This window comes from Argentina silus (assembly GCF_951799395.1).
Source record: "Argentina silus genome assembly, chromosome: 2".
Lineage (NCBI taxonomy): Eukaryota > Metazoa > Chordata > Actinopteri > Argentiniformes > Argentinidae > Argentina > Argentina silus.
In genome coordinates this window covers 26662448-26690106 of record NC_139656.1, presented here as the reverse complement: position 1 = coordinate 26690106, position 27659 = coordinate 26662448, and the positions used below count along the sequence as shown (strand labels likewise).

Here is a 27659-nt window from a genome sequence, read left to right as displayed (position 1 = left end):
AATGTACCGTAAATTCACTCATACAGAAACACTCCACCTTGTTTTCGGAGTTGGAGCAGTAGATTTATTTATTCCACTCCTCGAATAAAAATAACTATCAAAACAATCAGTGCTTGCGTATTTTAAGGTCTGTGTGTAATCTGTAATTTGTTGTACAAATAGTTGTACCCCTATATGTTCTATTTGTTTGTATACATCATGTATACTTGTGTTTTGTGCATTCACAAAAAATAATAAAACATGTATATTATGTACATCCTCTTTGATAGACTTTAATTTCTGTTCAGCGTTCTTCTGTTACTTGTCAGCCTACTTGAATTTTCGATAGCATAAAAGATGACAACTTCAGTAGAATAAAGTAGGTGGCTACAAATTGCAATAATGATTAAAGGTATTGGGGAAAATATTTGGAATAAAACAGCAGATGATGGTATTTGATTTCAGAACATTTTATTTCACATTTAAATGTATTTTTACACAATAAATACAGTTTTTTTTTTTTAACATCCCATGGAATATAATTGTGATTCTCTGATATTGCTGCAGAGGGTACATTACAGGGAATTGGGCAGTTAGTTTCTCTGAGTCTCATTTTCAACTTCAAGACACTGGAAAAAAAACCCAGGAGCAATAGAATGACAAAAACTGACTGTTGTAGGGAAGTATGAACTTTACAACAGAACATGTATTTTTTTTATATATAGCAGGGTAAATATAAACTTCAAAAATAAGTTTGATGACATTTAGATCTCAAGGAGATCAACGACAACACAGCAACATGGCTGACAGATATCTATTTTCCTCTGATCAACAACTCAAATTTATCAATAAGGTTCAGTATGTTTTTATCCTCTTTCTAAAACTGCTGCACTTTGCTGTACAGATATCCATCTCCAAGCTCTCTGTAAACTATTAATATTTCTTAATGATACAATGAATAAGCATACCTCCATTGCAAATACAGACACTACAAAAGCTATTTAAGGCTAAATAAATCAAATGCATTTAAAAAAAAAAAAACAACAACAAGGTAAACATTATTTATACCAATATAGTTGGAACAAAAACCTCAAACAATAAAAGAGACAAACAATGCAGCGTCCAAAAGAGAGACCAACCAGCAATACTGAAAAGGGCATAAAAACAGAACATCAAAAAAGTGCTTCAGTATTTCAGTCAGTTATACATTTCCACTAGGTTGCTCACAGCTCAGGTGGTTTTCCTCCTAGGAGTTGAAGGCACGTCTGACCTGGCCACATCTGACTGTAAATCGCCTTTCAATGCTTTCAGTCTTGAACTGCAACCCCATCTGAACTTCTGACCGAAGAAGAACTATTATCACCAGCAATCATTATTGGCTAGTTTAAGCCTAGATTAGTATTGATAATAACATTGCTAGATCCTTGTTTAACAACAAAAAAACAGCACAAAGATAGTCTATTTTACTCATATACTCATACATACTATAGACTCCCCATGGCCATTTTGAAATAACCCAGCATTAAGCACAAATAAACTACCCATGGATGGAGTTCATTTTCTACAAAATGTAAGAGTATTCAAAAGTGTCAGGGGTCACTTTTTTCTGATCTCAGAGTGACCCAGACTTTGTCCTCAATGAGAAGATTCTCATAACTAAAACAAATACACTCCACTAAAATTGCCACTTTTCCCTTGTTTATGAAATGTGGGGATCCACTTTTTTCCAGAAGTTGATATTTAAGGACATGAGAGGTACCAGCCTCTTCTATAGTGAATTTCCCTGACATGTGGAGACAAAGTCCACCAAGAACCAAACTGAAACTGGCATGGACTTAAAACTTGTTGTGACATATTTACAATCCTCCCACTGAATTAGTATAACTTTTTTTGCATAGTAATCCAATGGCAATATGTCTCATCATCTAGGTAATATTCCACAGCTCAATGGCCAGTTATGAAGATTAGATGGTGAGAAAACTTAGAGAGGAAGACAGGGGAGAGTTACTGTTCATACAGTAGAAACAGAGAGAAAGAAACGAGGAGAGGCACAATCAGAGGGGGGAGAGAGAAAACAAAAGAAGGAGAAGATCAGAGAAGATGTAAAATAGTAAGAGCGTAGGGGCTGTGGGAAAGAACTGAGTCATCAAAAGGCACAATAGTTTGTTTCTCCGCAAAACAACAACAATGTTTGAGCCCTACAGGCTGTACTGTGTGGAAGGAGAGAAGCCAAATCTCTAGCCCCTCCTGGCCTCACTGCTCAGGGGTGGGGATACTCCTGCAGGGAGGCAGTATCAGGGGCTCGGAGGCCTTTTCTCTCCTGTGAGGAGGAGGAGGGGGGGGGTTCAGGAACCTGGATCCACCAGGTCCAGTCTGGTCTGGGAGCAGCCACCGCCAGGGTAGCACCATTTACACCAGCGTGATCTCCACCTCCTCCCTCCTCTTCACCTGCCCACGAGGCTGCTGCTTAGGGGGTGGCGGCGCTGCACGGACCTGTCAACACACGTCAGGGCAAGGGACAGGGGGAAAAGAGACACGTAGAAAAAGTTACGTAGAACTTGTACTGTAACTTGTCTTCAGTTGATAACTGCCCAGTTATGTTGTAACTCCATCTACGATCATCTCTAACACCCGGCTACAGCACACAACCACACAGCTTTACATTGGCTCGCAGAAGTGTTTTGTGGTCACTTACAGGTCGAATGGTGCCGGCACCACCGTCTGCTGGGTATCGGGGGGGCTGGGTAGAGCCCTGGGAGGGACCTATGGGAGAGGACACACAGAGACCATTGTTATGGTTGCGCTATGGCATGCGATCTACTACGGTAGGTCATGGGCCGTATTCTGGTATACCTTTTATTTCCAGAGTTTTTAGGAATTACTCTAACTTTCATGCCTTCACCTTTCCATCTTCCATTACGATATGCTTTTAAAATGTTACCTACTTAGAAATAACTCGTACGATGCCCTGAGGCATGGGTTGGTTCTTACTCTGTAAGGGGCTTTTGAGTGGCGCAGGAGGGGGCCTATGATGGCCGTTGATGTAAGAGGGTGGGCGGGGTATGGGGGACGCTGTAGCGCTGGATGGGCTGCTGGACTGAGGGGAGGAGAGGGTGGGGGTCTGGAGAGGGCTGCTCTGACAGGGGCTGCTGTGGAAGGGGCCAGGCTGGAAGGGGCTGCGAGGAGAGTGGTCACACTGAGCCAGAGCAGAGGGGGACGCCTGGAAGACAGATGATACAGCAGAGGTCAGAAGGTCAATTAACACCTGAGAATGGACACTGTAGACAGAACATTGTGTGTGTGTACTGTGCCATATCGTCAAATTGGTGGGACAGATGCATCACCAAGCAAGATGACTAAAAAATCAAAATGAGTGCTTCAATATTACTTGAATATCAGTGTGATGAAGGTGAATGTCTGTTTGTACTGAACTTTGTTGTGTGTTTTCCAGAACATAAATGCATGCGCCTGCAAGTCCTGCTGTGTACCTGTGCGCTGGCCTCCCCCTGGCTGTCTCCGTTCTCGCTGCCGGTGGTCAGGTCCTCCACCAGCACGGCAGGGAAGACGCCCACGCTGCCGTTGAACTCGCCCTCCCAGAAGCCGTCATCCTCGTGGGTCTCCTTGCTCAGGATGCGGATGATGGCCCCCTCAGGGAAGGACAGCTCCTCATCCGTCTGTCCAGCGTAGTCATACAGGGCCTTCGCAAAGCACACTGAGAGAGAGAGAGAGAGAGAGAGAGAAAGAGGGGAGAGGGGAGAGAGAGAAAGAAGGCCGACAGAGGGAGGGGGAGAAAGAGACAAGTGAAAACACAAAGAAGGAGAGAGGAGGGAGAAAGGGGTCACGTAACACAACTCAGTCATATGGTGTACGTGTGGCTTCTCCAGTGTGACAGTGCAGGGTCCAGCTGTGCTTGTGTATCCAACACACTCACCACTGGAGTCTCCATTGACACTGCCAGTGGTGGGCAGCTCCGTCTCCGGCTCTGTGGAGTTACTGGAGGAGTGGGAGCGGGCGTCCAGGGCCGCCAGAGACTGAAGCATGCTCAGTAGGCTGTTGGACGACGGCAGCTGCAGGTACTTCTCTGGTACGTAGCCCACCTGGCCTGTCCTGTTTTTAGCCTACAAATGTGACAAAACATTAAAAAGTTTAAAAAGAAAACACATGGTTGCCTGTCAGAAACAGGCCTCAAGCACCTCCTCATGTAAATTCAAAACAGAGGGTTTACTAGAGTTTGTGTGCAAGCGTAACTACTCATCAGCGCTGTGTGTACCTTAACCCAGTCCTCCATGTCCCCATCGTCAATGACCTCCAGGACCTCCTGCTCCTCAATGGTCAGCTCGTCTGGCTGGGAGGACTGAGGAGGAGAGAGAAGAGAGGCCACGGCTCCGATTAGGGGGATTTAATACACAACAGATAAGAGGGTCACATTGTAGCAGGGGAGGCTGCTGGTGGAGGTAGAAATCAGAAGACGGGCTCATTGTAATGCATGGAATGGAATGAGGAATGGTATATTCCATTCCGTGCATTACAATGAGCCTGTCCTGCGATTTCTGGCTCCACCAGCCTTCCCTGCATTGTAGGAGTAGAGCTCTTGCAGGTGAGGGTAAAGATGGTGTACCTTGTATGAGTAGAGCACTTTGCAGGTGAGGGGGTAGTTCCTGAGGGTGCTGGAGGGGCTGGAACTGCTGTCATCTAACACTTCCCCACTGTCCTCCAACTCCTCCTCGTCCTCTCTCTCCAGGTCAGCTGTGCCCTAAAGACAAAAACACACACACACACACACACACACACACATACAAAAAACACACACACACACGAGGTGAATTTGGCATCTTTAGAGACAATACGCCCCTTTCGGCAAGTCTTTAATAAATGTGTGCTGTGACTCACAGAGAGCGAAGGATCATGGGTATTCAGGCTGGCCCAGCGCTCGTTCTCCAGTTCCTCCATCACCTGGTTCATGGCGCTCTTCAACCACGTTTCCACGGCAATACCTGCCTGTCTCAGCAGGTCGAGACGAGCCTCCGCCTTCAGCTTCACTGTCTGAAGAGTGACATCATCGACACACGCCAGTCAGAAATGGGAGAATTTACCAAAAAAATTTAAAAAAAATTAAAAAAAATCACTGGAGCTGACTAATAATATAAAGTTCAACTGTATTGACTGATCAGAATCTTAGCTTGTTTTTTTTGTTTGTTCAAGCCAGGTCTTTTTGGTTATGTACCCTGTGATATGAGCCATGTAAAAGGAGCCACCAGCAGATGTGAGTTAAACCTATTCTGCCACCAGGGGGCATCAGAGGTATTAGAGGCAGAGTTGAAACTGAGCCTATGATCAGAACCTATAGCCAATACAAACTTCAATAAGGGATCTCGCACACGCACACGCACACGCACACTACCTCTCCTCTGCGAAGGTTCTCTCTGGCCTCCTCCATCTTAGGCTCCAGATCATTGCGGTTGTGCTCTGATGTCCCCTGGGTCCCATATTCCTCCAGAGCCTTAAAGGTCACATTTAGAAAAACAATCTCACAATGACAATGAGAAATCATAAAACTATATATATAACGAACAAAAAGCAGAAGCCAAAACAATACAATCAATGAAAATAGGAAATAGTCAAACAATTTTGCGATGACAATGAGGAACCTGTAAGATGGAAGAAACCATGAAACGGTATTACACTGAATACTGACGTTTGTAAAACAATAGCCAAAAGAGACCTAAAGACTAATCCCCATCCTGGCTAACTGGAAAATACTCATTTATGAGCTTGGTCAATATCAAACATGACATACAGTACAGTGGGGCAACAGTCGAATACTTCCTTATCGTTACATATAATCATTTTCCTCTGACACAGCCACAACATCATAAAACTGGTTAATGATGAACGTTCCCCGTCTCCCTCCACGCTTCCTGACCCCCTGCCTCATCCCCTTCGCTACCCCGGCTCTACCCCTCTCATAGAATCCCACTCCCTTCTCTGGCTCTCCCTTCTCTGGCTCTCCCCCTCTGGCTCTCCCCCTCTGGCTCTCCCCCTCTGGCTCTCCCCCTCTGGCTCTCCCCCTCTGGCTCTCCCCCTCTGGCTCTCCCTCTCTGGCTCTCCCTCTCTGGCTCTCCCCCTCTGGCTCTCCCCCTCTGGCTCTCCCCCTCTGGCTCTCCCTTACCCTCTGGCTGTGGATGATGCTCTTGTGCTCTCGTGCCACTCTGGACGCCCACTTCCGTGCCTCCTTGTCCAGACTGTGCTCATCTGACGTCCCACTGTCCCGCTCCAGCTGAACAACCTACAGAGGAGGAGGAGGAGGAGGGTCATATATAAGGATATCAGTCATCTGAATCTCATCAATGAGACTGTGTCAAAAATGGCTAGGATAAATATAAAACCAGCGACATACATTTGCAAAAATATTTATATATTTAAAAGGAAGGCATTGGTATCTGGTTTGGACTAGACGTGGGCAAATATTGTGCAATTACATTCCGAGAAATGAAACTCTGACATGAGGAGAATTACACCATTGAGGAGGGCCGCTTCTCTTGAGTCTGAACAAATCCAGTGTTTGTGTAGAAGAAAAACAACCTCTAGGAAAACACTTCCTCTAGATGACCTCACAAGAGAAACAGCCAATTGGGATGACCTCACAGGAGAAAAATACATGCTATGTCTCAAAATGTGCTTGTCTCTACCACTTCGGCACAACCCTAAAAGACTACTGGGTCGCATTCAGGAGGGTGAAACGTACGAAAACGTTGTAAATAGAAATGCCATGAATAGAGCAGACACGATTCCTTATTCCGCACATCAGAGAGATACATCTGATCGACAGAATGTATATCTGAACAGTCCACAACATTGTGCCCTACTGCAGTGGGTTCCAAACTGTGGGGCAGGACCCCCCAGGGGGGGCACCAAACATGTTTGGGGGGGGGGGGGGCTAACAGGCTAATGACTGCACAAAGCTAAATAAAATGATACCAGGAGACCAAAAACATTGAGACCTTTTTCCGATATACGTAATATGGGGGGGGGGGGGGGGGAGGGGGGGGATTTCATAAAAGTGTGAAATGGGGAGGCTCTGGGTAAAATAAGTTGGGATAATGGTCATATACACTCACCAAACACTATTAGGAACACCTGTACACCTTCTCATGGTGGAGGTGGTGTAATGGTGTGGGGAATGTTTTCTTGCAACACTTTGGACCCGTTAATACCAATCAATCATCGCTTGAATGCCACAGCCTATTTGAGTATTGTTGCTGACCATGTGCATCCCTTCATGGCCACAATTTACCCATCTTCTAATGGCTACTTCCAGCATGATATTGCACCATGTCACAAAGCTGAAGTCATCTCAAACTAGTTTCATGAACATGACAATGAGTTCAGTGGTCTTCAGTGGCCTTCCCAGTCACCGGACCTGAATCCAATAGAACACCTTTGGGATGTGGTAGAATGGGAGATTCACAGCTGCACCTGAAAAATCTGCAGGAATTGCGTGATGCAATCATGTCATCATGGACCAGAATCTCAAAAGAATGTTTCCAAAATCTTGTGGAATCAATGGCACGAAGAATTTAGGCTGTTTTGAGAGCAAAGGGAGGCCCTACCCAGTATTAGTATAGAGTTCCTAATAAAGTACATTATAGGAACAGGAGGTTTGGTGGAACTCTCCCCCCAGGGGGTGTGTGTAGGTCAACCTCTCATGACAGACGACTCCACACACATCCAGATGCCCTCTGACACGGGGACTAGAATACATAACCATCCAAAAACAGTATACTAAAGACATTTAGAATATATTCAGCTAAAAATACATCTCAAGGCTCCAGGTTTCTTCTTGGGGGGGGGGGGGGGGGGAGGGGGGGCACCACAGGTGGAGCTGCATTACATAAGTGGCAGAGAGGGAGAGAGAGAGAAAAAAAACTGTGTTTTTCACCATGAACCACTATAAGGCCATAAATCACTGAGGAGGGGAGAGCCACACTGAGTTCCTGTTTGAGCGAAGCCGGCGACGGGTGGAGGGGCAGGGGGGGGGGGTGTTGGTGAGCACACTCTGACGAGTTCCACTCACAATGCCCCCTTTTCACAGACGGACCGTCCACGGTCCCGCCTGCAGAACGAAGCCACCCCCCCCCCCGCCCCACCCTACTCTTTCAGCGCAGCTCTTTTCCGGATCCCTCCGTCTCGCACTAAGGGTGGGCGGGGGGAAGGGTGGGCTTGAGGGAGGAGGAGCAGTGTGTGTGTGTGTGTGGGGGGGGGGGTTACTGCATCACTAATGTTTTCTTTAGGAACAGGCCACTGCTTGTTTGACTTCCAACGAAAACAACAAGAGGGCTTGCAGTATGAACAAATTGTCCAGTGTGTCCACTGCAGCAGAGGGGCGGACGGAAGGGCGGGCAGAGGAGGGTGTAGGCCAGGCAAGTGCATGGGCAGACTGGCAGGCTGGGTCAGCTGGCAACAGGTCCTCTGGGATACACACCCACCTTGACACACACACCATATATAAGACACTCACCCACAAACAGAGGCCCTCTGACACACACACAGACACACAAACCTTCTCACACATCATTCCAGACAGTCTCTGACACCATATACTGTACATGCCAGTGTGTATGGTAAATCAGGTTAGTCTGGCGGTGATGAAGGCCCGCTGGCTTCTGTGAGTGAGGCACCACTACCCACCGTGTCAGTGTCACTAGGTTGGAAGAGGAAGGCTGGAGCTCTGTGGAACACTGGGTTCTGCTGCACAAACAGCTGCTGATGGAAGTCCTGCACCACCTAGAAACACACAGACAGACACAGACGATTAAGACAACCCAGTAAAGCAGCACGATAGAGGGCTGAAATCCGACAGGCATCCAAAACTGATAGTATAACAGCTCCTATTAACATCATGAAAGGGCCTTTCTTCACTCCTTTCAAAGTGTATTATGAGGAGCAGCGAGTAGATTCAAAAGGTCAAAGGTCACCAGAGCGCGGCCACGGTCCTCTCAGGGGTCCACAGGATGACCGGACAGGGGTCATAAACCACACACAAACACACACACACACATACACACACACATACACACACACATACACACACACATACACACACACATACACACACACATACACACACACATACACACACACATACACACACACAGAACAAAACAGAACAGAACAGAACATACCAAAGCACTTGGAGGGGAGGAGAGTAGTATACACACACGCACACACAGCTCAGTACTGTGGTGTCATGGTGAAAGAGGAACCATATGGGTCAGCAGACTGAAATTTGAGCCAGTTCAAAAACAGGCCGTGTCCACACAGAGCACCACACAGGAGATACGCTCACACTGGTCTGAGCAGAAACAAACCGTAACCACGGTCAGGTTACAGAGAGCCAAGATGACCTTAGGAGACCAGACTAACAGAGGCCAATAGCTGAGGGGGTAACTGAGGAATGGGATAACTCAAGTCATTTAAGACTAAGGAGAACCCCATCAATCAATGGTTGGTTTCCAGGTCGTCTTCATTGCAGTCACACTGCACCAATTATCAGAGCTAACAATGCCTGGATAAGTATTAAACATCTTAGGAACCCCATCCTTAAGATACAGCAATCTGCTGATCAGTCCAGTAATGGTGAATAGCTTGGAACGTAACCACAGGTTTCCAATGATCATTTACTCAGTATTCTTTTTACAGGAGGGACATTGAATACAATAATAATAATATAATACAATAAATGCCATTTAGCTGACACTTTTATCCAAAGTGACTTACACTGCAGTGAGTGCATAAATGTTTCAGTATATGGTCCCAGTGGAAAATGAACCCACAACCTAAGCTTTGTTCGCGTCATGCTCTACCAACTGAACCACAGAGGACCACAAAAAATGAACTTGTTAACCCTAACCCACCCACTCACCCCATTGGACCTCTCCAGGAGGACGTTGAAGGTGTCGTGAACAGCCTGGTAGGCCTCCAGCTCCGTCTGACACAGGGAGACCAGGTAGTCCTTCACATGGTCGTACACGCTGCCATCCAGTACCTGAGGACAGGAGCACAGGTGTTCATCATCTTAGAATTCATCTAAATGGGGTGCTTAGTGGCGTAGCACACTAATGCACATACCACATAATCACAAGGTTCCTGGTTCAATTCCGACCCTCGACATATCTTGCATGTCATCCCTCCTCTCTCTCACCCAGAAGATTTATTAAAAAAAATAAAATAAAATTTAAAAAAATAAAGAAAAAACATTGAATGAGAAGGTGTGTCCAAACTTTTGACTGGTACTGTATATATTTTTAAACGTCTTCAAGTGGAGGACGATCAGCCCTCACCTTGATGCAGTCTACCAGGTCCGTGTCGTAGTAGCGCTGCTGGTGAGCATTAGCAGCAGCTAGCGTGAGCAGATAGTCGTTCCTGGAGTGGGTGGCTTTGGAGTTGCACTCGCTTCTCTTGGCTTTCAGCTGAAACATACAACACACATCCATTGGTCAAACGTGTTGCCAATCAGGCAACTGCTTATTGGGGAAACTGCTGATTGAGGTTTTAGGTTTTATGGCCATAATTAAATAATCCCACCTTTACACTAGCCCGTTGCAGACTGGACCTGGACTGGAACAGACTCAGTTTGGACCTGGACAGAGGAGGGATGAATGGGACGTTTGTGAGTCATGTATCACTGGGCAAAAGCCTGACAGGTGGTAGTGTGTGCTAGGGCAAGTAGCATAGATCCTTAAGTCTTTTGCACTGTGACTTTAGCCTCGAGTCTACGACCCAAAAGCACTTCTCACAGTCACAACCCACCATCTGGGCAACATTGCTCTGATGGCAGTTCAGTGTTGAGAGTGGAGGTGTTGGTTTACTTACTTAGCCTCCAGCTCAGCCTTCTCCCTCACAGCCTGGGCCATGGTCTCAGTCTCCTGGTACTTCTTCCTGGTTTTGGCCAGGTCTTTCACAGACTCCTGGAGCTCTGCCTGAACCACCGTCAGCTGGTCAATACACTGAGAAGAGGGAGGTAAAATATAATCCACTCCATCGCTAACAATGCTTATATGAAATCTTGACCATCCATTCCTCTCCATGTACAGCATACAATCTATAGCATGTGATTCTACAATATCATGTAAGAGCTATCATGATATTCTTATTAGGTCCAGGGGAACAAGAGGACCATTGTTGACAGAAGTCAGGGGAACGTGGACAGAGGTAACAGGAGAGCGGTCTTGGTCAGAGCCCAGGATAAGGGCAGGGCAGCGGTAGGGGCCCTCTCTCACTGATATAGAAACAAACTATTCACCAAACAAACGTCGGGTTCATATTCAAAGCATAGCGTTGCAGGCCTACCGCCCTGAAGGAAAAAAACACCACATATCCTGAATTGTTTCAGTCAAATACCCAGCTGTATAAATGGAGACAATCAAAGCCATGTGAGAATGAGAAAGAGAGAGAGAGAGAGAAAGAAAGTGAGAGGAGGCTGTAAACTATGCAGAGCTAAGCGGAGGTGGTTTGACCTCCATACCTTTCTCAGCTGCTGTTCCTTCTGCAGTCTGGCGGTCTTGGCTGGGTCTGCTACCTGGTTCCTGTAGTTCTCGCAGGCCATGATTCTAGACTGGGTCACCTGGACTGTGCCCTCTAGGTAGGTCTTCCACACCAGGTACATGTTCCTGGGACAAGAGCATGGTGGTTTGACTTGGGATGTCATCAATCATGTGCATTGGAGGAGGAGGAGGAATGTGTGGCTGGATTCTTAATGACAACACAGACATGATCTAGACTGAACATTGTTATTGGCAAAAACATAATACCTAATCAGAAATGACAGTGCAATGTAAAACATATAGATTTCAAAAACACACTGGTGATCCCGCTATATAGAACACACTTTTCCGGTAACTTAAGAGACTGTAAATATGATTCTGCACAGTGAGTGTCAGATTTTACCTGTGGTCTGCTGGCTCCTCGGATAAGTTGTCTGGCCATTCCCTCTTGAGGTACTGATTGGCCAGCTTGTGTAGAGCCTAGAGGGGAGGACGAAGGGAGAAGAGAAGGATGACCTTTGAACTGCGAACTCCTGAACCACTCTCCTGGGTCTTTTTTCACAAGATACGTCTTCAAAGCTGCCATCCCATGACTTTGGCCAGTAAAACCACAGGTCTACATACCAGTAGGTCTAAAGGAATGGTGTATGTGAAAGGCATGGCCTGGCGATCGGTGCAGGGTTACAGAGAGCTATAAAACTAGCAAAACTCCTTCCCATAAAGGAATATTTATGAGTATTCCTGTTCACCGCACAACATCAGATCCATAACTTTGCTGTTTTTCCCCCCCTAGACCTGCTCCGAATATGGTTATGAAATATTTATACCATACTTCACCAAAGTCCAGTCCTGAGATGGACTCATTCAAAACCTGGCTGTACCTGGAGGCAGTGTTTTGTGGTGGCACTGGCAGTAAATTGCTGACGGGGCTTATTTCTTGGAGGGGGGGGGGGGTAATTCATTGAAACCACAGTCCCCCTGGAGATACATTCAGCCCCTCCTCCCGCCGGCAGTGAGGTTGAGCTTTGAGGAACTGAAATAGCATCGCAGGGTAAACACTCAAAGAAAATAAAGACTGAGGGAAATATTTCTGGCGTTTTTCAGTGTGGCCTTTGGTATGCAAGGGAGGGAGATGGTCTTCCATTGCACGAATGAACATGTGTACATGCACATACACACACGAGCACACACACACACACTCTCTCTTTCTCTCTACTGAGCGAGGAGACAGGTGACCTAAGTGGGATTGGCAAATACCTGAGGGGTAACATAGAGCTCAGGCTAAACACAAGCTAATACAGGCAAGCACCAATAGGACGCAAAGTAACTAACATACCAAGAGAGCAAGACTGAGTTCAGGGAGGTATCTACCACTATCTTATCCCCTGCACACTGAGCAGACAACCCTCTCCTTCTGACACACTAAGGCCATGGCTCTGAACCCATTGGTCTCACTGGAGTCTGGTGCCAAAGCCCGAATACACCACAAACCCAGCCATTGTGGGAGTCAGAGAGAGTGTAGCCAGCAGAGCGGAGATGTCTGAATGGTGTGGCGGGGAGGAGGAACAGGGATAGGAGGATGGTTTAGGAAGAGGGACAGAGAGGGTCATTTTATCACTTACTGTGATTTGAATATCAATCGGGTCGTGGTGCTTCGCAGGTGTAAGAGACAGAGAGAGGGGGGGTGGAGAAGAGGGGAAGGAGTGTTTCAGAGCCACTGTGACCCACTTTGATTCAACCGTCAACTGCTCGTCCCTAATCGATCACATGACCATGGGGCTACGTGGGCCGGACACAGAGGCAGCCATTCAAACCTGCATGGATACCATAAAGACATCTGCTGCTTCAACCGGTATGCGGTTCAAAGGCCAGCGGTTCAAGCCAAGTTGGAATAATACTCGTCTGTCATCATTGCACCATGAGCGACTCATTGAAATAGCTTTTGGGAAAATCATTTGTTCAACCTTCTATTCTCATTGCTGACAACTCGAATAACATTCAACAAACAGTTTTCTGTCTAATTTCACCAATCAAATGGCACTATCGGCCAGAAATTAGAAGAGTTAAAGTTATATTGCACTAGGAAAATTTGTGCAGGCAACACTGTGTGATTCTTCAAGGAATCTAAATGTGTAGTATCAAATGACCTACGGAACTACGGACCAATAGAATAAACTGCCATTTCGAGTGCATTTTACAGCACCTTAATACACGATTTATTAATGTTATCACTCATTGTTATTGCTCTCGCTTCCGCCACGAGTCTGCGCACACAGGGGAAAGGTGAACTCCATCTTACATGTATGACACTACATGGACGTCCGAGTGGAAACATGGGAGCGTTGTTCACTACAACGCTCCCGGCACAGAGCGGCGATGACGAGCAGGTTAACGTTTCATGACTGTAATATTATCTGGAACATTACCGGACACGGCCCAGTGCCTGGTAATGTTCCGCAGACGTCACAGAGCAGAAGCACTGACACTAGTTATCAGCCTGTGGTGATTTACAGCTTTAGCGCCATTGATAGGATGTGCCCTTAGAACACAAACATGCTGAGCACACAGTTCAACAGGTGCGGAGATGAACACTATTGAAAATAGGCCATCAAACCCCTGACATAATAGAGGACACCTCATAGAAAAGCACACACACAGAGAGGATGTAATCGGACAGGCTGCTGGGTGACCTCTGCCCTCTGTTGGATGCCAGCACATTGCCGTGAGTTCCAGAGTGCCTGAGAAAGAGAGGATTAGCCGTGGCTGGCTGAAATAAGGCTAAAACGCTGTTAATAGCTAGTGAGAGAAGCATCACTGTCTATGATATGCACCTAATATATCTAAAACACTTCCGTTCGAATACCAAGGGTGATGCAGGAGAGAGTCTGTCTGTAAGTTAGTTTATTGGAAACAATGATTACTCGTCATATATGGACGTTGTTAGGAAACGCTTTTTATCTTGATGGGCTCATGGCATAGTCCTGGGACATAGTACCACAGAGAGATAAGCCTACGCACAAGAAACATGAACAGATAATGTAGTGGTGACGATGGTCATTATTTAGTGTCCTTGGGTAGATGACTTGCGTACCCTTTTTGTTCTGCAGTGTGGCGTCCTTTATCTTCAGCCTGAGAGTAGCTATGTGAGATGGGTTAGGTGTATTTCGCCTTCATGGCTCATGATTTATAGAGGGGTTGTGGTGCAAAATTAAACTCACGTGTGTGAATACAACGCAAAGACACACACACACGCAGTCACTGGTTTGGATAACTCCCGAGCCAGGCCCCTCTTTCTCACAATAGTGGTACACATTCCACACCGGGATGCAAAGCCGGAAGAGACCAGGAGGGGAGAGGGGATTTTCAGACAGAAAATTGACTTCCATAGGAAGCTGTGGCCAAAACACAACCACGAAGAGGAAATTGGCCACACAAAATCACCATAACCCAGCCTAGCCCCTTCATCCATTAGTGAAGTTCTCCGGCCCTCGAAGATGGATGAGTAACTCGACCACAACTGAGCCAAGATCCTTTCAATGACCGCAACCTCATCCACTCCACCCGGTATATGGTGTCTTGGTGGGGGCACGATTGTGAAATGGATTCTATTTTTGGTGACAAATGCTAGAGGCAAAGCCAAAATGGCATCCATTATGCTGGGGATGACGTGCTGCCACCACATAGAAAAACAGGATAGACAGCAGGCACTCACCTGGGCATAATCCCTCTCCACAGCAGCCTTCTTCTGGCTAAATGTCCTACAGGAAAGAACAAGAGCACAAGATCAGACAAGAGTACAGACGGATGGGATACTACAGCATTACATGAACAACAAATCAAAGTATGACACATCAGATTCAAAAAATATCCTGTGATGTAGTAGTACTACCCCACCTCACTGAGGTAACACCGTTTCTATTGAGGTAGGTTATTGAGAGTGAGCTACTGCTAAGTAGTATGCATGACACCATGATACCCCATTAGATGATAGAGAGGGTTAGAGAGAGTGTGGTGCATGAACCTGTTGTAGTATTTACGGTGTAGTCTCTTCATCTGTTTACCAGATCCTGCTTTAGTAATCCTTTAGGTCGGTGTTCTGTTGTTGTTTGCAGTCTATTTACAGTTCCAGGAGTGAGCCTCACACAGCACAGCTTGTTCTCGCTCACATGTAAACAGTCAAAAAAAAAAACTGGCCTACGTCCCTCTATGTACAAGAAAAATAATCTGAATTCTTTCAAAAAGAGTTTGTTTTTTTTCTCCTCCCCCTAGTCGACTCCCTCCTTTCCCCCCCGGTCTCTCCCAGGCTCTGTTCAGCTCTTCTGACAGTAAAGCTACTTCATGTTGATGTGCATCAGCTGTGAGAGCTCCATTGACAGAGAGGAGAGCATCAGTCTCTTGACACTGATTTTCAGGAGCAAGGAGGTTAAATTAAAGTAAAATGGTACCAATACCACACTATACCATAATATGGTCTATTGGTGCGGCAATTCATCTTCGGTGGGGATTTAATTTGAAACAATGGAACATTGTTCAAGTTTGTATATGCAGACACAAATAACAAGTGGGGTCAAGACAGTCAAGACAGACAGGTTGCTGACCCAGAGCGAACCTTAATGCAGAAGGGTGATCAAACTCAGGAAAGGACTGATCTGCGCTGCATACTCCAGCATTCCTTCTGCCCTGACTCTGCAAATCTGGTTTCCTCTGTAATGGTTTCCCTCTTCTCTCCGCCTGTTCTTCCTTTTCCTAAGCATTCTCCACCAATCTCTACATCCCTCCACCCTTTGTGCTCTGTCCATCATGCTCCCTCTCCCAAGCACCCAAATGGCGGCTTTCATGCAGAAACATGTTGGTTTTAAATGATAAGGAAGCATTATTCTTTTATTGAACTTTCGTGTTTGTCCAAAGGTGGTTGAATATATTCCGCACACCCCTTCTCGACTCTCTCTGTTTGTTTTGCACTTTCTTTGTCATCCTCCTCTCTTCACCCCCCCCCCCCCCCCAGCAAACCACTGCACTGACAGCAGCCAGAACATCTGGAGGCTCTCCACGCTTTTTACTTCCAGCTGTTTGGAGCAGGCGGAGCTCTGTCCCCCCCAGCCAGAGACAGGAAGTAAGGAGGCAGTATGCTGCCCTCTCGACTCAAAACCGGTCCAGAGACAACCCCTAACCCCATTCCCTTCTGTGCTTGCATATTTAAAGCAATCAGATGGGTGCAAGTTACATAGCAAGCTGGAAGGCTAGGTGATGCCATCTGTATTTTGCTTACATGTATCTGATTTCTGATCAATAAACACACAAAGTGGGAGGGGCCTACGCCTAAGGGGTATGGGGCTATGGATTGTTTCTGAACCAGGCCAACTACAGTACGCTGTACACTGCCCCCACATTGGCTCATCCCCCCCCCCCTCCAACCCCGCCCTCACCTCAGGTCCTCCAGTAGGTCACATTCTGTCTGATGTTTGATGTGTAACCTGCTCATCTGCTCAGAGTGAGTGTGTTTCAGCTCCTGGGTGACCTTGACCTGAGGGGGGGGGCAGAAAGAAATCATGTTAAAGCCCTATTTAAAAAGCAAGCAAGTCACAGCCATCTGTCACTGGATGGAGCGAAATAGTCAACTTCTGGTAAGTGCGTCATATTAGTGCAAAATATATTAGTGCAAGTTCCATTTACATGCAGTGCAGTTAAGCAGCTCTAGGCCTAATTGAAATACATTATTTTTGTACTGGCTTGATGGCTCAGCTGCATGCCCCAATTTGGTAAAACATTCACAACAGCCCCAAACCATTGCACTTGTCAGGAGTTGACTGGAGACAAATCCACAGCCTGAATAAGCTCAGGTGAAATGCCTGTGGCTCTCTAGAGAAACGCTGAGTGGCCTCTCTGGACTTCTAATTGGCTGTGGGGTTAGGTAATGAATCCCAGTGACCCAGTCTCAGGTCTGCTAATTGGGTGTGTTGTCAACTGAGAAACCATTAGTGCAGGTACAGCACTATCTGACCTTTCTTTCTGCCATTTAGCTAATTGTTTTTACTGTCTTCTCTTTCACTTGTAAAAACCCAAACTGTCCTTAAACTTGCATCTAATAGGAATATATGTCACACTGTATAATATTATGTTAAACTGGATGTTTAGAGGGAATAACTTGTTCATGCTCTACGACAGGAAACTAACAACTCTTATAACCAGAGGTTTATGTTCAGCTTGAACAATATTCAGACAACTTCCTGTTTTACAGTACAATAATTGGGGGGGAACACAGGCCTAGGCCTACACAGGGGAAATAATAACTGCATGCAGACTCTCAGGCAGTGACATTACTATATAGGGTTTGTTCTCCTCTTGGAAAACTACAGAGAGTAAAGGCATTTGTGGGGCTACACCTAAACGATGACTAACACCCCAGAGAGGAATTGGCTGTTGATTGATATCATCACAAAATAACAACGACAAATGAACATAGAAAAGTGGGCCTTTGCCAAATACGACATAATATCTCAAAAACAATGTATTTGGACACGATGACTCTCTCATATCCAAGTCGGGGTTAAAATTCCACTGATGGAATGCTTTAAGAAATATAAAATAGGTTACAGTAAAATCAAAACAGAAAAGTTGAGGACAGAAATGAGAGACCTGTGATGTTGTGTAATGTTTTTGCAACATGATCCCATTTGAACATTTTTGTTGCAGTACAGTCTATTTATTCAGCCATGCATCATCACTTTCGCTTACAACAAATTATCTCCAGCACTTTCAATGTTACAATCTAGTTTTTTCGTAGGGTTAGGCTTGTAACATTTGGATCCGTGGAGATTTTTTTTCTTTTTAAAAAATTTAGTGCAGCCTACGGGACATTTTAGGATGTTCTTCAACTTCGTAAAACGATTCCCAATTTACAAACCAGTGAAATATACAAAACACTGCCAAAAAGCTCGTGTCTGCAAACGATAAATGCATTGAAAGTATATTTAACGACGTCTTGAACGTAAATTAACTTACAATTTGAAGTTGGAGTACAACAAAGCGTGCATCTTCAGCAATTAAATATGCAACATTCGTCGAAACATTTGCAGAGACATGTAAAAACAGTACAACTCACCTTTCTTGGTGGAGGCTGCATTTTTGAATTTTGACATGAAAAAATATCCCACTAGAATTAAGGAGTTAATCCGGAAAGTTCCGTGCAAAACCTTCGTTTGTGTGTCAATAACAGGACGAGAACCACGCACGGGTAAATTTAGTCTGGATCAGGCGGCCATGACGACCCAACTCAACACACCGACGAAGTCCTGTTGAAAATCTACTGGCCTCGGGGAACATAAAAGCGAAGTTTGCGATTCAGCGGGGTTTCCGGTGGAGGATAGACGGGGATGGCGACACGCTGAGGAACCGCACGGGATTTTTCATGGGATTGAATTGCGCCGGGCTGCGCTGGGTTATCCCTCTAGTGGCCACATCCTCTTCATAAACATGTGGATTAGTTGGGGATTATAAAACATCTCTCTGTGACCCGTGCACATCTGTGCGTTTATGGAGTGGCCATGGCCCATCAAAGCACTTGCTTTCCCCCAGCAGATCCTCTGCATATAATAAATATAGGCTTTATAGTCCAAACACTGTACTATCCAACAGGTTCAACATGTAGTCTTCCTACTACTACTATCTACCTGGATTATGAATAGTGTTTGGGACAGCATGATGCCCTGGTATAGAGAGAGAAATTCGGTCCCCACTGAATAAAAAAACATTCTGACTTTTGATCATTTGCTGTAAACCTAGCTACTACATAGACTGCAATGACATTTTTGGACTAGAACAATATTATTCTATAGCATAACTTGCATCACAAATAGATCATCAAATTCATACACTAACTGTTTTTTGTAAATAAAAAAAGATAATCAATATAATTTGGATACCTGCCTAAGTAATGGGACACGATTAGGACATAGTCCCCCTATTTTAGGGTACCCAAAAGCAATGGAACAATTGGTTTGACAGGTGTTTTTGGTAAGTCAGGTGTGTTCCGTCACATCATTTGTGCATAAGAGAGCTGTCAATGTCTAGTATTGATTCTAGGATTTGCTATTGGTGTCTGTGAACCTGAGGACCAAAGAGGTGAAGGTCAAGGAAGCCATTATTAGGCTGAAATTAGGCCATTATTATCAGAAACATAGCCAAAACCTTAGGCTTGTCAAAATCAAAATCAGTTTGGAACATCATTAAAGAAAAATTAAAAGCACTTGTGAGCTCAGCATTCACAAACAGGCTGGTAGGCCAATGAAGACTTCTACAATGGATGACCGAAGAATGCTCACCATAATTAAGAAGAACACCAAAATAACTGTCCCACAGGAACACTCTCCAGGAGGTAGGCGTGAATGTGTCAGAGACTACCATCTGCAGAATTCATCACCAGCCAAACTACAAACACTTCACTGCAAGGTGCAAACCACTAGTTATCCTCAAAAAGCATGGTCAGGTTATAGTTAGCTAAAAAGTACCTAAAAAGCCTGCAGAGGTCTGGAAAAAGGTCTTGTGGACAGATAATATTAATCTGATCATGTACTAGAGTGATTGCAAAAGGAAGGTTTGGGGAAAAAAAGCATGTGAAACACAACATGGGGTGTTATGTTTGGGCATGTATAGCTGCCACTAGAACTGGCTAACTAGTCTTAATTGATTATGTAACTGCTGACGCAGAAGCAGAATTCTGAAGTGTACAGAAACATCTTGTCTGCTGGAGAACAAGCAAATGCCTCCAGATTAATTGGATGGCACTTCATCATACTTTCATTTATTTATTTAACCTTGTTATTTAACCTAACCAGTAAGAATACAGGAAGACAATGTCCCAAAACATACTGCCATAGCAAGTTTTTCTGGGACCAACAAATGAAAAGGTCTTGACTGGCCAAGTCAATCTTCAGATTTAAATTAAATTGAACATGCATTTAATTTCCTGATGATAAGATTTTAGGCAAAAATATCTAAAAACAAACAACAAGAAGATAGCTGCAGTACAGGCCTGGCAGAGCATCACCAGGGAAGATACCCAGCATCTGGTGGGGTCACTGGGTCACAGACTTCAGGTAGTTATTCCATGCAAAGGATTGTCGACCAAATACTAAACATGATGCTTAATTTGCACATTTGATAAATCTGTCCCATTATTTTTGGGTACCCTAAAATAAGGGGACTAAATCAAATCAAATCAATGTTTTATTGATTGTTGTTGTAATAAAATAAATAAAAAATAAAACATTGCACAAGCATCTAAAAGTAATAATCTATGTTAAATAAACAGGTTCGTAACTTTTTCAGAATGATTGTGGTCACCTTAAAACTAATGATTGTGGTCACCTTAAAAAAAGGTGAGGATTACAGACTGGGACAGGGATAGGTTGAATATGTTAATGAAGACATCGGTCAGCTGGTCAGCACATGCTCTGAGAACACGCCTGGGACGCCGTCTGGTCCAGCTGCTTTGCGGATGTTGACGCACTTGAAGGCCTTCCTCACATCAGCCTATGCATAACAAGTGCTGTAATTTCTGAATGGTGAAACCAATATGTACACAAATACCATCAAATAAAAGAGAATCATTACTTTAACATCATAGTAATTGTTTGATTTCAAATCCAAACTCTTGGAATGTAGAGCCAAAAGAACACAAAATGCTTCACTGTCCCATTACTTACGCAGGGCACTCTATATGGAAGGCCACAACAGTTGTGAACAAAAAATAACACGAGAAGGCTAGGGTTTTTGGGAAAGATTTTAATAGTTATTGAATGTTCTACATCGTACAGTAAATATAATACAGTTACAAACTTGCCTTACTTCTGTCACCAGGATCACTAACTGACCCTAATCAACCACATAAAAACAAAAAACAGCTTTACACTTCATATACACAAGTCTGATGTGGGTCTCTGCTTCAGTACAATCCCAACCTAATGTTACGAAAATGTTCCACCAGCATTTCTACAACGTTGCAATAGAACGTTGCAAGATCACCGGGCCATTGGTTGGGAGATCTTTTAATCTCAAGGTGCCGACTTCTTAACTCAGTCTGGAAAATATAATTTTTTTTGGAAGACACAGAGTATACTTCTCTCTCTAAATTAGTGTTAAAATCAAAGTTTTACAAGGCTGAAGTTCATGACTAAAGGAAACGGAAACAGCAAAGTGATCACTACTCTTTGATGTTCAACCTTGGGGAGCTTCTTAACCCTGGACACTGAAACACTCAGCAATGCCACCAAGCTAAAATCAGCAGGCTGTGGACCCATACTATATGCATTAGCATTTTTCAATAAACATCAATTGTAGTGTAAGTAGTTGACTCAGGGCCAGCTTTCAGTCTACGGTAGGCATGTACTGTGTAATAGTGTTTCAATGCCTGGGATCAAAGAAGGAAAAGACCAGTCGCTCCCGACAGGTTGCCAGATTATTCCTCTCCCTACAAAGCGCAGAGCGCTCATCCCACAGACTTGTGTTCTGAAATGTCCCCTGAAGCCCCCAGAGGCAACCCACTTCAGCTCGACCATAAAGATCCTCTGTCTTAAGAATAATAAACATCAATCAATCAATAAAACCTTAAATAACACTTATGGTAAAAAGCGCTTAAATTACAGACCAGAAATGAAAAGTTATCATTCTTCTAAAACCTTTTTTTTCTTTTTCTTAAACATCGAGGTTATACTCGTACACATGGTTGAATTATTTTGAGGTTTTAACCACCAAGACTTTTGCACTCATCATAGCGTTCACATAGACATGGGCCTGTGCCACTATGCTTTGTTCAGTTCTTGCGTCACATTACAAGTTCTAGTGAATAGCACTACAAAACCAAATTTGTCTCAAATGAAAAAAAAAAATGAAAAAAAAAAAAGCTAGGTGTGGTAGTTAACATGTCACTCTAATAGTCCAAATCCTCAGCACAATACATGCACTTTTGTTACTCAGTTTCCATTTTATTGTTCTGGTTGGCTTAATGCTACTTGGAGGAGGGAAGAGGGGAGGTTGGGTTAGTACTATACTGTCTAACCAGTGCTAAGGTCTGGAGGCCACTCTCACACAGGACTGCCTACATGACACACACACACGCACACGCACACGCACACGCACACGCACACGCACACGCACACACACACACACACACACACACACACACACACACACACACACACACACACACACACACACACACACACACACACACACACCTACCTTTCACTAGTGAATGCAAGTCATATGTTGGGAGTTTATAGTGAGTGCCTCTCTTTTTCAAAATTCTCTCAAATCAGCAATAACACTGTGCCAAATGAAATGACATCTTGCATTGTACATAGTGGTTAACTAATTGCAACAGATCGAAATAAGCATTTATTTATTTTAAATAAGCATTTATTTCGATAGATATTCTCTCTGACGCTTACAGCTTGTGTATTCAGACCAAAGAGTACCCTATCAAATCAACTGAACTAAATGAATTCTCTTAAACAATTACGTACCTGTTTATTTAGCATAGATTATTACTTTTAGATGCTTGTGCAATACATTTTTTTTTTTGACACACTCACATGATAACGCTGATATGTGTTCACATACAAAGAGCCTCTCATGACCCACTGAGACAGCTTGACCCTGCTCTGTCGAGGCTCCACACGGACCTCTCCCAACCCCCTGCACTAGTCTGGGGGATGTGGTCCCAGATGGAAAGGGACTTTACAATGTTCTCTAAACCCCCAAATGTCCTTGTACACACTCCTCCTCTCATACCATGATTCCCTACTCATTCCTAACTTCCTTCCATGATGCCAGCTATTGTGTGCCCAGGAAACTGTGGCATCCTGGGCTGGTTCCATTTGAAAGACAGCTCTTGCAGTCACAACTCTGCTGAAGAGAGAGGGCATAGGTAGCAACGTATCAGAGCAACATGCAAACCTGACGTTTCATTTCACTAATTCTACAATTTGGGTTTGAAAAATCTCACAGTTTCTAATGCACCCGATGGGTTCTCTCATAAGAACCTTCTGCCTGCCATTGTTTTACAACAGTAAGGAAATACTACTTCCTCGGAGTGCCTGAACCTTATCAGAAACATCCATTTTGAAATGCCTAATTTCATGGCACAATTGTCTGGATTGAACACATCCAATTTGAGATCAGGCTTCTAGTCCTTGGAACCCTGAGCCAGCCTACCACTTCCCTGCATGCTCACCACTGCCCCCTCTAGGTCACCTGAGGAACTAGCAACACTCCTAATGCAATCATGGCTGTAGTTCTATGTAAACGCAACATAAAATCATATCCTTATTGCCAATAACACTGACCTCCAGCCCATGAGAGTAATTCTGCACTGCTCGCTAAGGAGATGGGAGACATGCACAGGGTTGTGGGCCTGAGGACTATACAATTTTGAATCTTTTCCTCTTTGCTATTTTTCACCATTACCCTTGTATTCCTTTCCTCTCTTTCATCTGTAGTTTGTTCTCATTTCTCTACCAGCTTTTTACCTCTCATCCCTTTGAATCCTTACACTACTAGTATTTATGGTCCCACTGACAATCCGAAACCCCCTGCACCTTTGTAGAACTGACAAAACTTAAACTGGATTCAGTTCAGTAGAGCTTATCCAGCCAGTACCCAAACCCTGCATCTATCTCATCCTATGCCATCAACACATCTGCATATATATGTGTGTGTGTGTGTGTGTGTGTGTGTGTGTGTGTGTGTGTGTGTGTGTGTGTGTCCATGTCCTATGCCAGCTGTTTCTTTACAGTATGTGTGTGCCAACTCAAATACCTATGTGTGAGTGTGTTTGCAAGTTTCGGTGAGCTTACAAGTGTGTACAAAATAACCACACACACGTGCTTGCTCACACATCAGTAAACCTATATTTATATATATATATATTCATGTATCCAAGATATTTAAATTGCTTACTATACTCTAGTAGACGTACAAGCTAATTTAGTCTTCACTGACTTGAAAATGTCCTCTACATGGTGTGTAACTATGCTTACGGCATTGCTCCTCCTCCTAGTGGAGCATCACCACATTGAGACTGATATACAGTGGGTATATTCCAAAGAAGCCAAGTTAATGCACTGCTACAAGCTGGAAGACGACCCTTGTTTAACTTTGCTGGAAGATGGTGTGTTTGAACGTAAACCCGAATGGGAAAGCAAATCAAGAAGGTGTGAAAAATCAGGCATGACACTTGTACAGGCCCTTTCCAAAGGGATGACTTGAGAAACGACCAATACCCGCCCGAAAAAAGTAAGATTTTTGAAACATTAGAAAATTTGGCAGCATACAAAGACATTCCCACTGCTGAAGGGACTGGCTTTTGCGTCGGAACCAGTGTTCAGAACCAAAAATACACACACGCACGCACACACACACACACACGCACACACGCACACACATGTACACACGCACGCACACACAAACGTAAAAAAGAAAGAAAAAAAAAAAGCATACAATGCACTATACCGCTGGTCAGTGTGTGTCTGGATTATAAGAGAGTCAAATTAACAAAACTAGTTAAAAAAAAAAAAAAAAAAAACTGAGGCTGGTAAAAAATACAAAATAAAAACCCATGAAAAAGCAGCTTTTCCAAATCACAAAAGAATGCATAAAGTGACCCTTGCACTTTAGTTTTTGTTCTTGCAGACAGACTTGGTGCTCCTCTGCCAACCCTCCTGCACCAATGTAAGACTTGAGTTGTTGTGAGCAATGTTTGACTCCAGATCTGAAAGAAGAAGGGGGGGAGAGAGAGAGAGAGAGAGAGACAGAGACACAGAGAGAGAGAGAGACACAGAGAGAGAGAGAGACAGAGAGAGAGAGAGAGAGACAGAGAGAGAGAGAGAGACAGAGAGAGAGAGAGAGACAGAGAGAGAGAGAGAGACAGAGAGAGAGAGAGAGAGAGAGAGAGAGACAGAGAGAGAGAGAGAGAGAGACAGAGAGAGAGAGAGAGAGAGAGAGAGAGAGAGGTGGGGAGGGTGATAAACAAAGGGAAGGAGAGGGGAATTAACACTTGACACTTCAAAGTCTTAAAGTTGTCAAATCATTTTCTAAAGCAAATGTGATCAATAAAAGACTGCAGGGACAGTGACATTAAACCTAATATCAGGGATAATAGTCGTTCCTGTTACTTAATAACATACATGGACACAACATAACAGCTTTCTATAGGACCTCAGCGAGCATGAAATCACTGAACCAATGCAGCCCCCAAATCTCCTGACAAAGTCCTGTCAAATCATTTTCTAAAGCAAATGTGATCAATAGCAGACGGCTAAATAAGAGTTGATCTAATAATAATAATAATAACAATAATAATAATATATTTCATTTGTATAGTGCTTTCCTAGAAACTCAAAGACGCTTGACATCAGGAAAGCAAAGAGACAAAGAAAAGAAAAGAAAAAACACAAATGAAGAAAATAGAATCAAACAAATCTAGGAGCTGTGACCTACATGAGTGGCCCGGTGGGTCTACCAGTGCGGGGGCACGTAGCTGTACCCAGGTGTACCCTGGGGCCGGTAGGTTGGTACGCTCACCGGATGGCCTCCCATGTGCTGAGCATGCTGGGGTGTGGTCAGCAGAGTACCTGGGGACCGAGGAGACAGACAGAGGTCATCCGTAGATTCCGCCGTAGATTGAAAAACCATCTCTTCAGGCTACATCTTAACAGTCCCTCCTAAAGACCACTTCACCCCCACTACCCTTACCCCATACCCTAGAGACCTCTTCACCCCACTACCCCCCTGTACAAGTTCTCTCCTGTTCATAATAATAATAATAATAAATAATAATAATTTAAAAAAAAAGGCTTCTGGCATTACGACTGCCAATGGCCCCTGGTATGAGCATTGATTACTTTGTCTTATGATGTCTGTTGGATAGATGATTCACTTACTTAAACAAATGTATTTGTTGTAAGTCACTTTGGATAAAGGCGTCTGCTAAATGCCATAAATGTAAAGGTCATCGCCACCACCATGGTCAACTTCAAAGGCATCCCTCAGTGACTCAGAACTGGGGCGTTCAGTGGCGTAGCACACTAAGGCACATACCATATCATCGCACGGTCCCTGGTTCGATTCCGGCCATTCGATTCCGGCCATTCGATTCCGGCCATCGACATATCCTGCATGTCATCTCTCCTCTCTCTCTCACCCATCCTTCCTGTCAATCTCTACTGTCTCTATCCCAATAAAAGCAGAAATGCCCTAAAACATTTTTCTTTCTTTTTTTAAAAAGAAAAAAATAACCTCAGAACTCAGTATGGAGAGTAGAAATGTATCGTGTGGCTATCTCACTAGTGTCCTGCTGTCTACCATACACCTACCAACTTAACATCTCTCAACAACCTAAACTATTACTCTTGCTCACAATCCCTGACCTAAACCTAAAACCACAGTGTAACCATAAATCCAAGCAAGCATTCTGATGAAGGCTTTAATGCCGAAATGCACTGGTGTCTTTAATAATGAAGATGTCAATCCTATCCAACTTCTCTTTTGCTTTCGAATCTCTTTTATATCATCAATAGAATTCCACCTTCTCGAGCAACCTGACCCTGACGTGGACTTGAGGTCTTACCAGCAGACATGGCCATGGTTGTGCCAGCCATCATGCCCATGGTCATAGCATTGGAGCGGGGGGCTTGGACAGGGGCGGGGTACAGGGCAGAGGGCATGCTGTTGGGCTGCACCACCGTGGTGTGGTGGATGACGTGAGGCTGAGCCGCATACACCGGCTGTGTGTAGTAAGCACCCTGAGAGAGAGAGAGAGAGAGAGAGAGATGGAGGGGATAGACAGGGAGAGGGAAAGACAGAGAGAGGGGGGAGAGAGGGATAGACAGAGAGAGAGAGAGAGAGAGAGAGAGAGAGAGATGGAGGGGATAGACAGGGAGAGGGAAAGACAGAGAGAGGGGGGGAGAGAGGGATAGACAGAGAGAGAGAGAGAGAGATGGAGGGGATAGACAGGGAGAGGGAAAGACAGAGAGAGAGAGAGAGTGAATGAGTGAGTAACAGAGTGACAAGACAGGATGTCGGGAAGTGCAGATGGATTCTCAATCTCTGTAAGTGCGGTCGCTACTAGACAGACTGGAG

General features: G+C 44.6%; 2 protein-coding genes across 4 annotated transcripts in view; both read right to left on the bottom strand.

Annotated features, from left to right (window-relative positions):
- Positions 1-460: 460 nt before the first annotated feature.
- LOC310801422 (F-BAR and double SH3 domains protein 2) lies at positions 461-18725 on the bottom strand. Its single transcript, XM_083665448.1, has 20 exons — positions 18625-18725; positions 16949-17046; positions 15235-15280; positions 11926-12002; positions 11504-11648; positions 10852-10985; positions 10564-10618; positions 10320-10448; positions 9902-10024; positions 8668-8763; positions 6149-6265; positions 5381-5479; positions 4870-5022; positions 4598-4732; positions 4250-4333; positions 3911-4097; positions 3468-3691; positions 2971-3199; positions 2675-2742; positions 461-2472 (listed from the first exon to the last, which is right to left on the bottom strand). The coding sequence occupies exons 1-20, from the start codon at positions 18643-18645 to the stop codon at positions 2389-2391; spliced, it is 2304 nt and encodes a 767-aa protein (XP_083521574.1). The 5' UTR covers positions 18646-18725; the 3' UTR covers positions 461-2388.
- A 2542-nt stretch (positions 18726-21267) lies between these two features.
- Positions 21268-27659, bottom strand: part of LOC310801056 (protein FAM168A-like) — a 21120-nt gene continuing 14728 nt past the window's right edge. For 2 of the 3 annotated variants that reach the window (XM_083665007.1, XM_083665008.1), the window contains 3 exons: positions 27148-27322; positions 26019-26152; positions 21268-25290 (listed from right to left, as the gene is read on the bottom strand). In XM_083665007.1, the coding sequence (XP_083521133.1) occupies positions 26037-26152; positions 27148-27322 (291 nt within the window). In that variant the 3' untranslated portion in view covers positions 21268-25290; positions 26019-26036. The remainder of the gene's footprint in view (positions 25291-26018; positions 26153-27147; positions 27323-27659) is intronic. The other variant, XM_083665009.1, reaches the window with a different exon arrangement.

Excerpts from the sequence above, each read along its gene's own strand:
- LOC310801422 (XM_083665448.1), bottom strand. The coding sequence starts at position 18,645 with ATGCAGCCTCCACCAAGAAAG. Across the intron at positions 10,025-10,319 it reads ACCTGGTAGACTGCATCAAG|GTACTGGATGGCAGCGTGTA; the intron begins GTGAGGGCTGAT and ends TCCTGTCCTCAG. Across the intron at positions 2,473-2,674 it reads GTGCCGGCACCATTCGACCT|GTCCGTGCAGCGCCGCCACC; the intron begins GTAAGTGACCAC and ends GTGTGTTGACAG.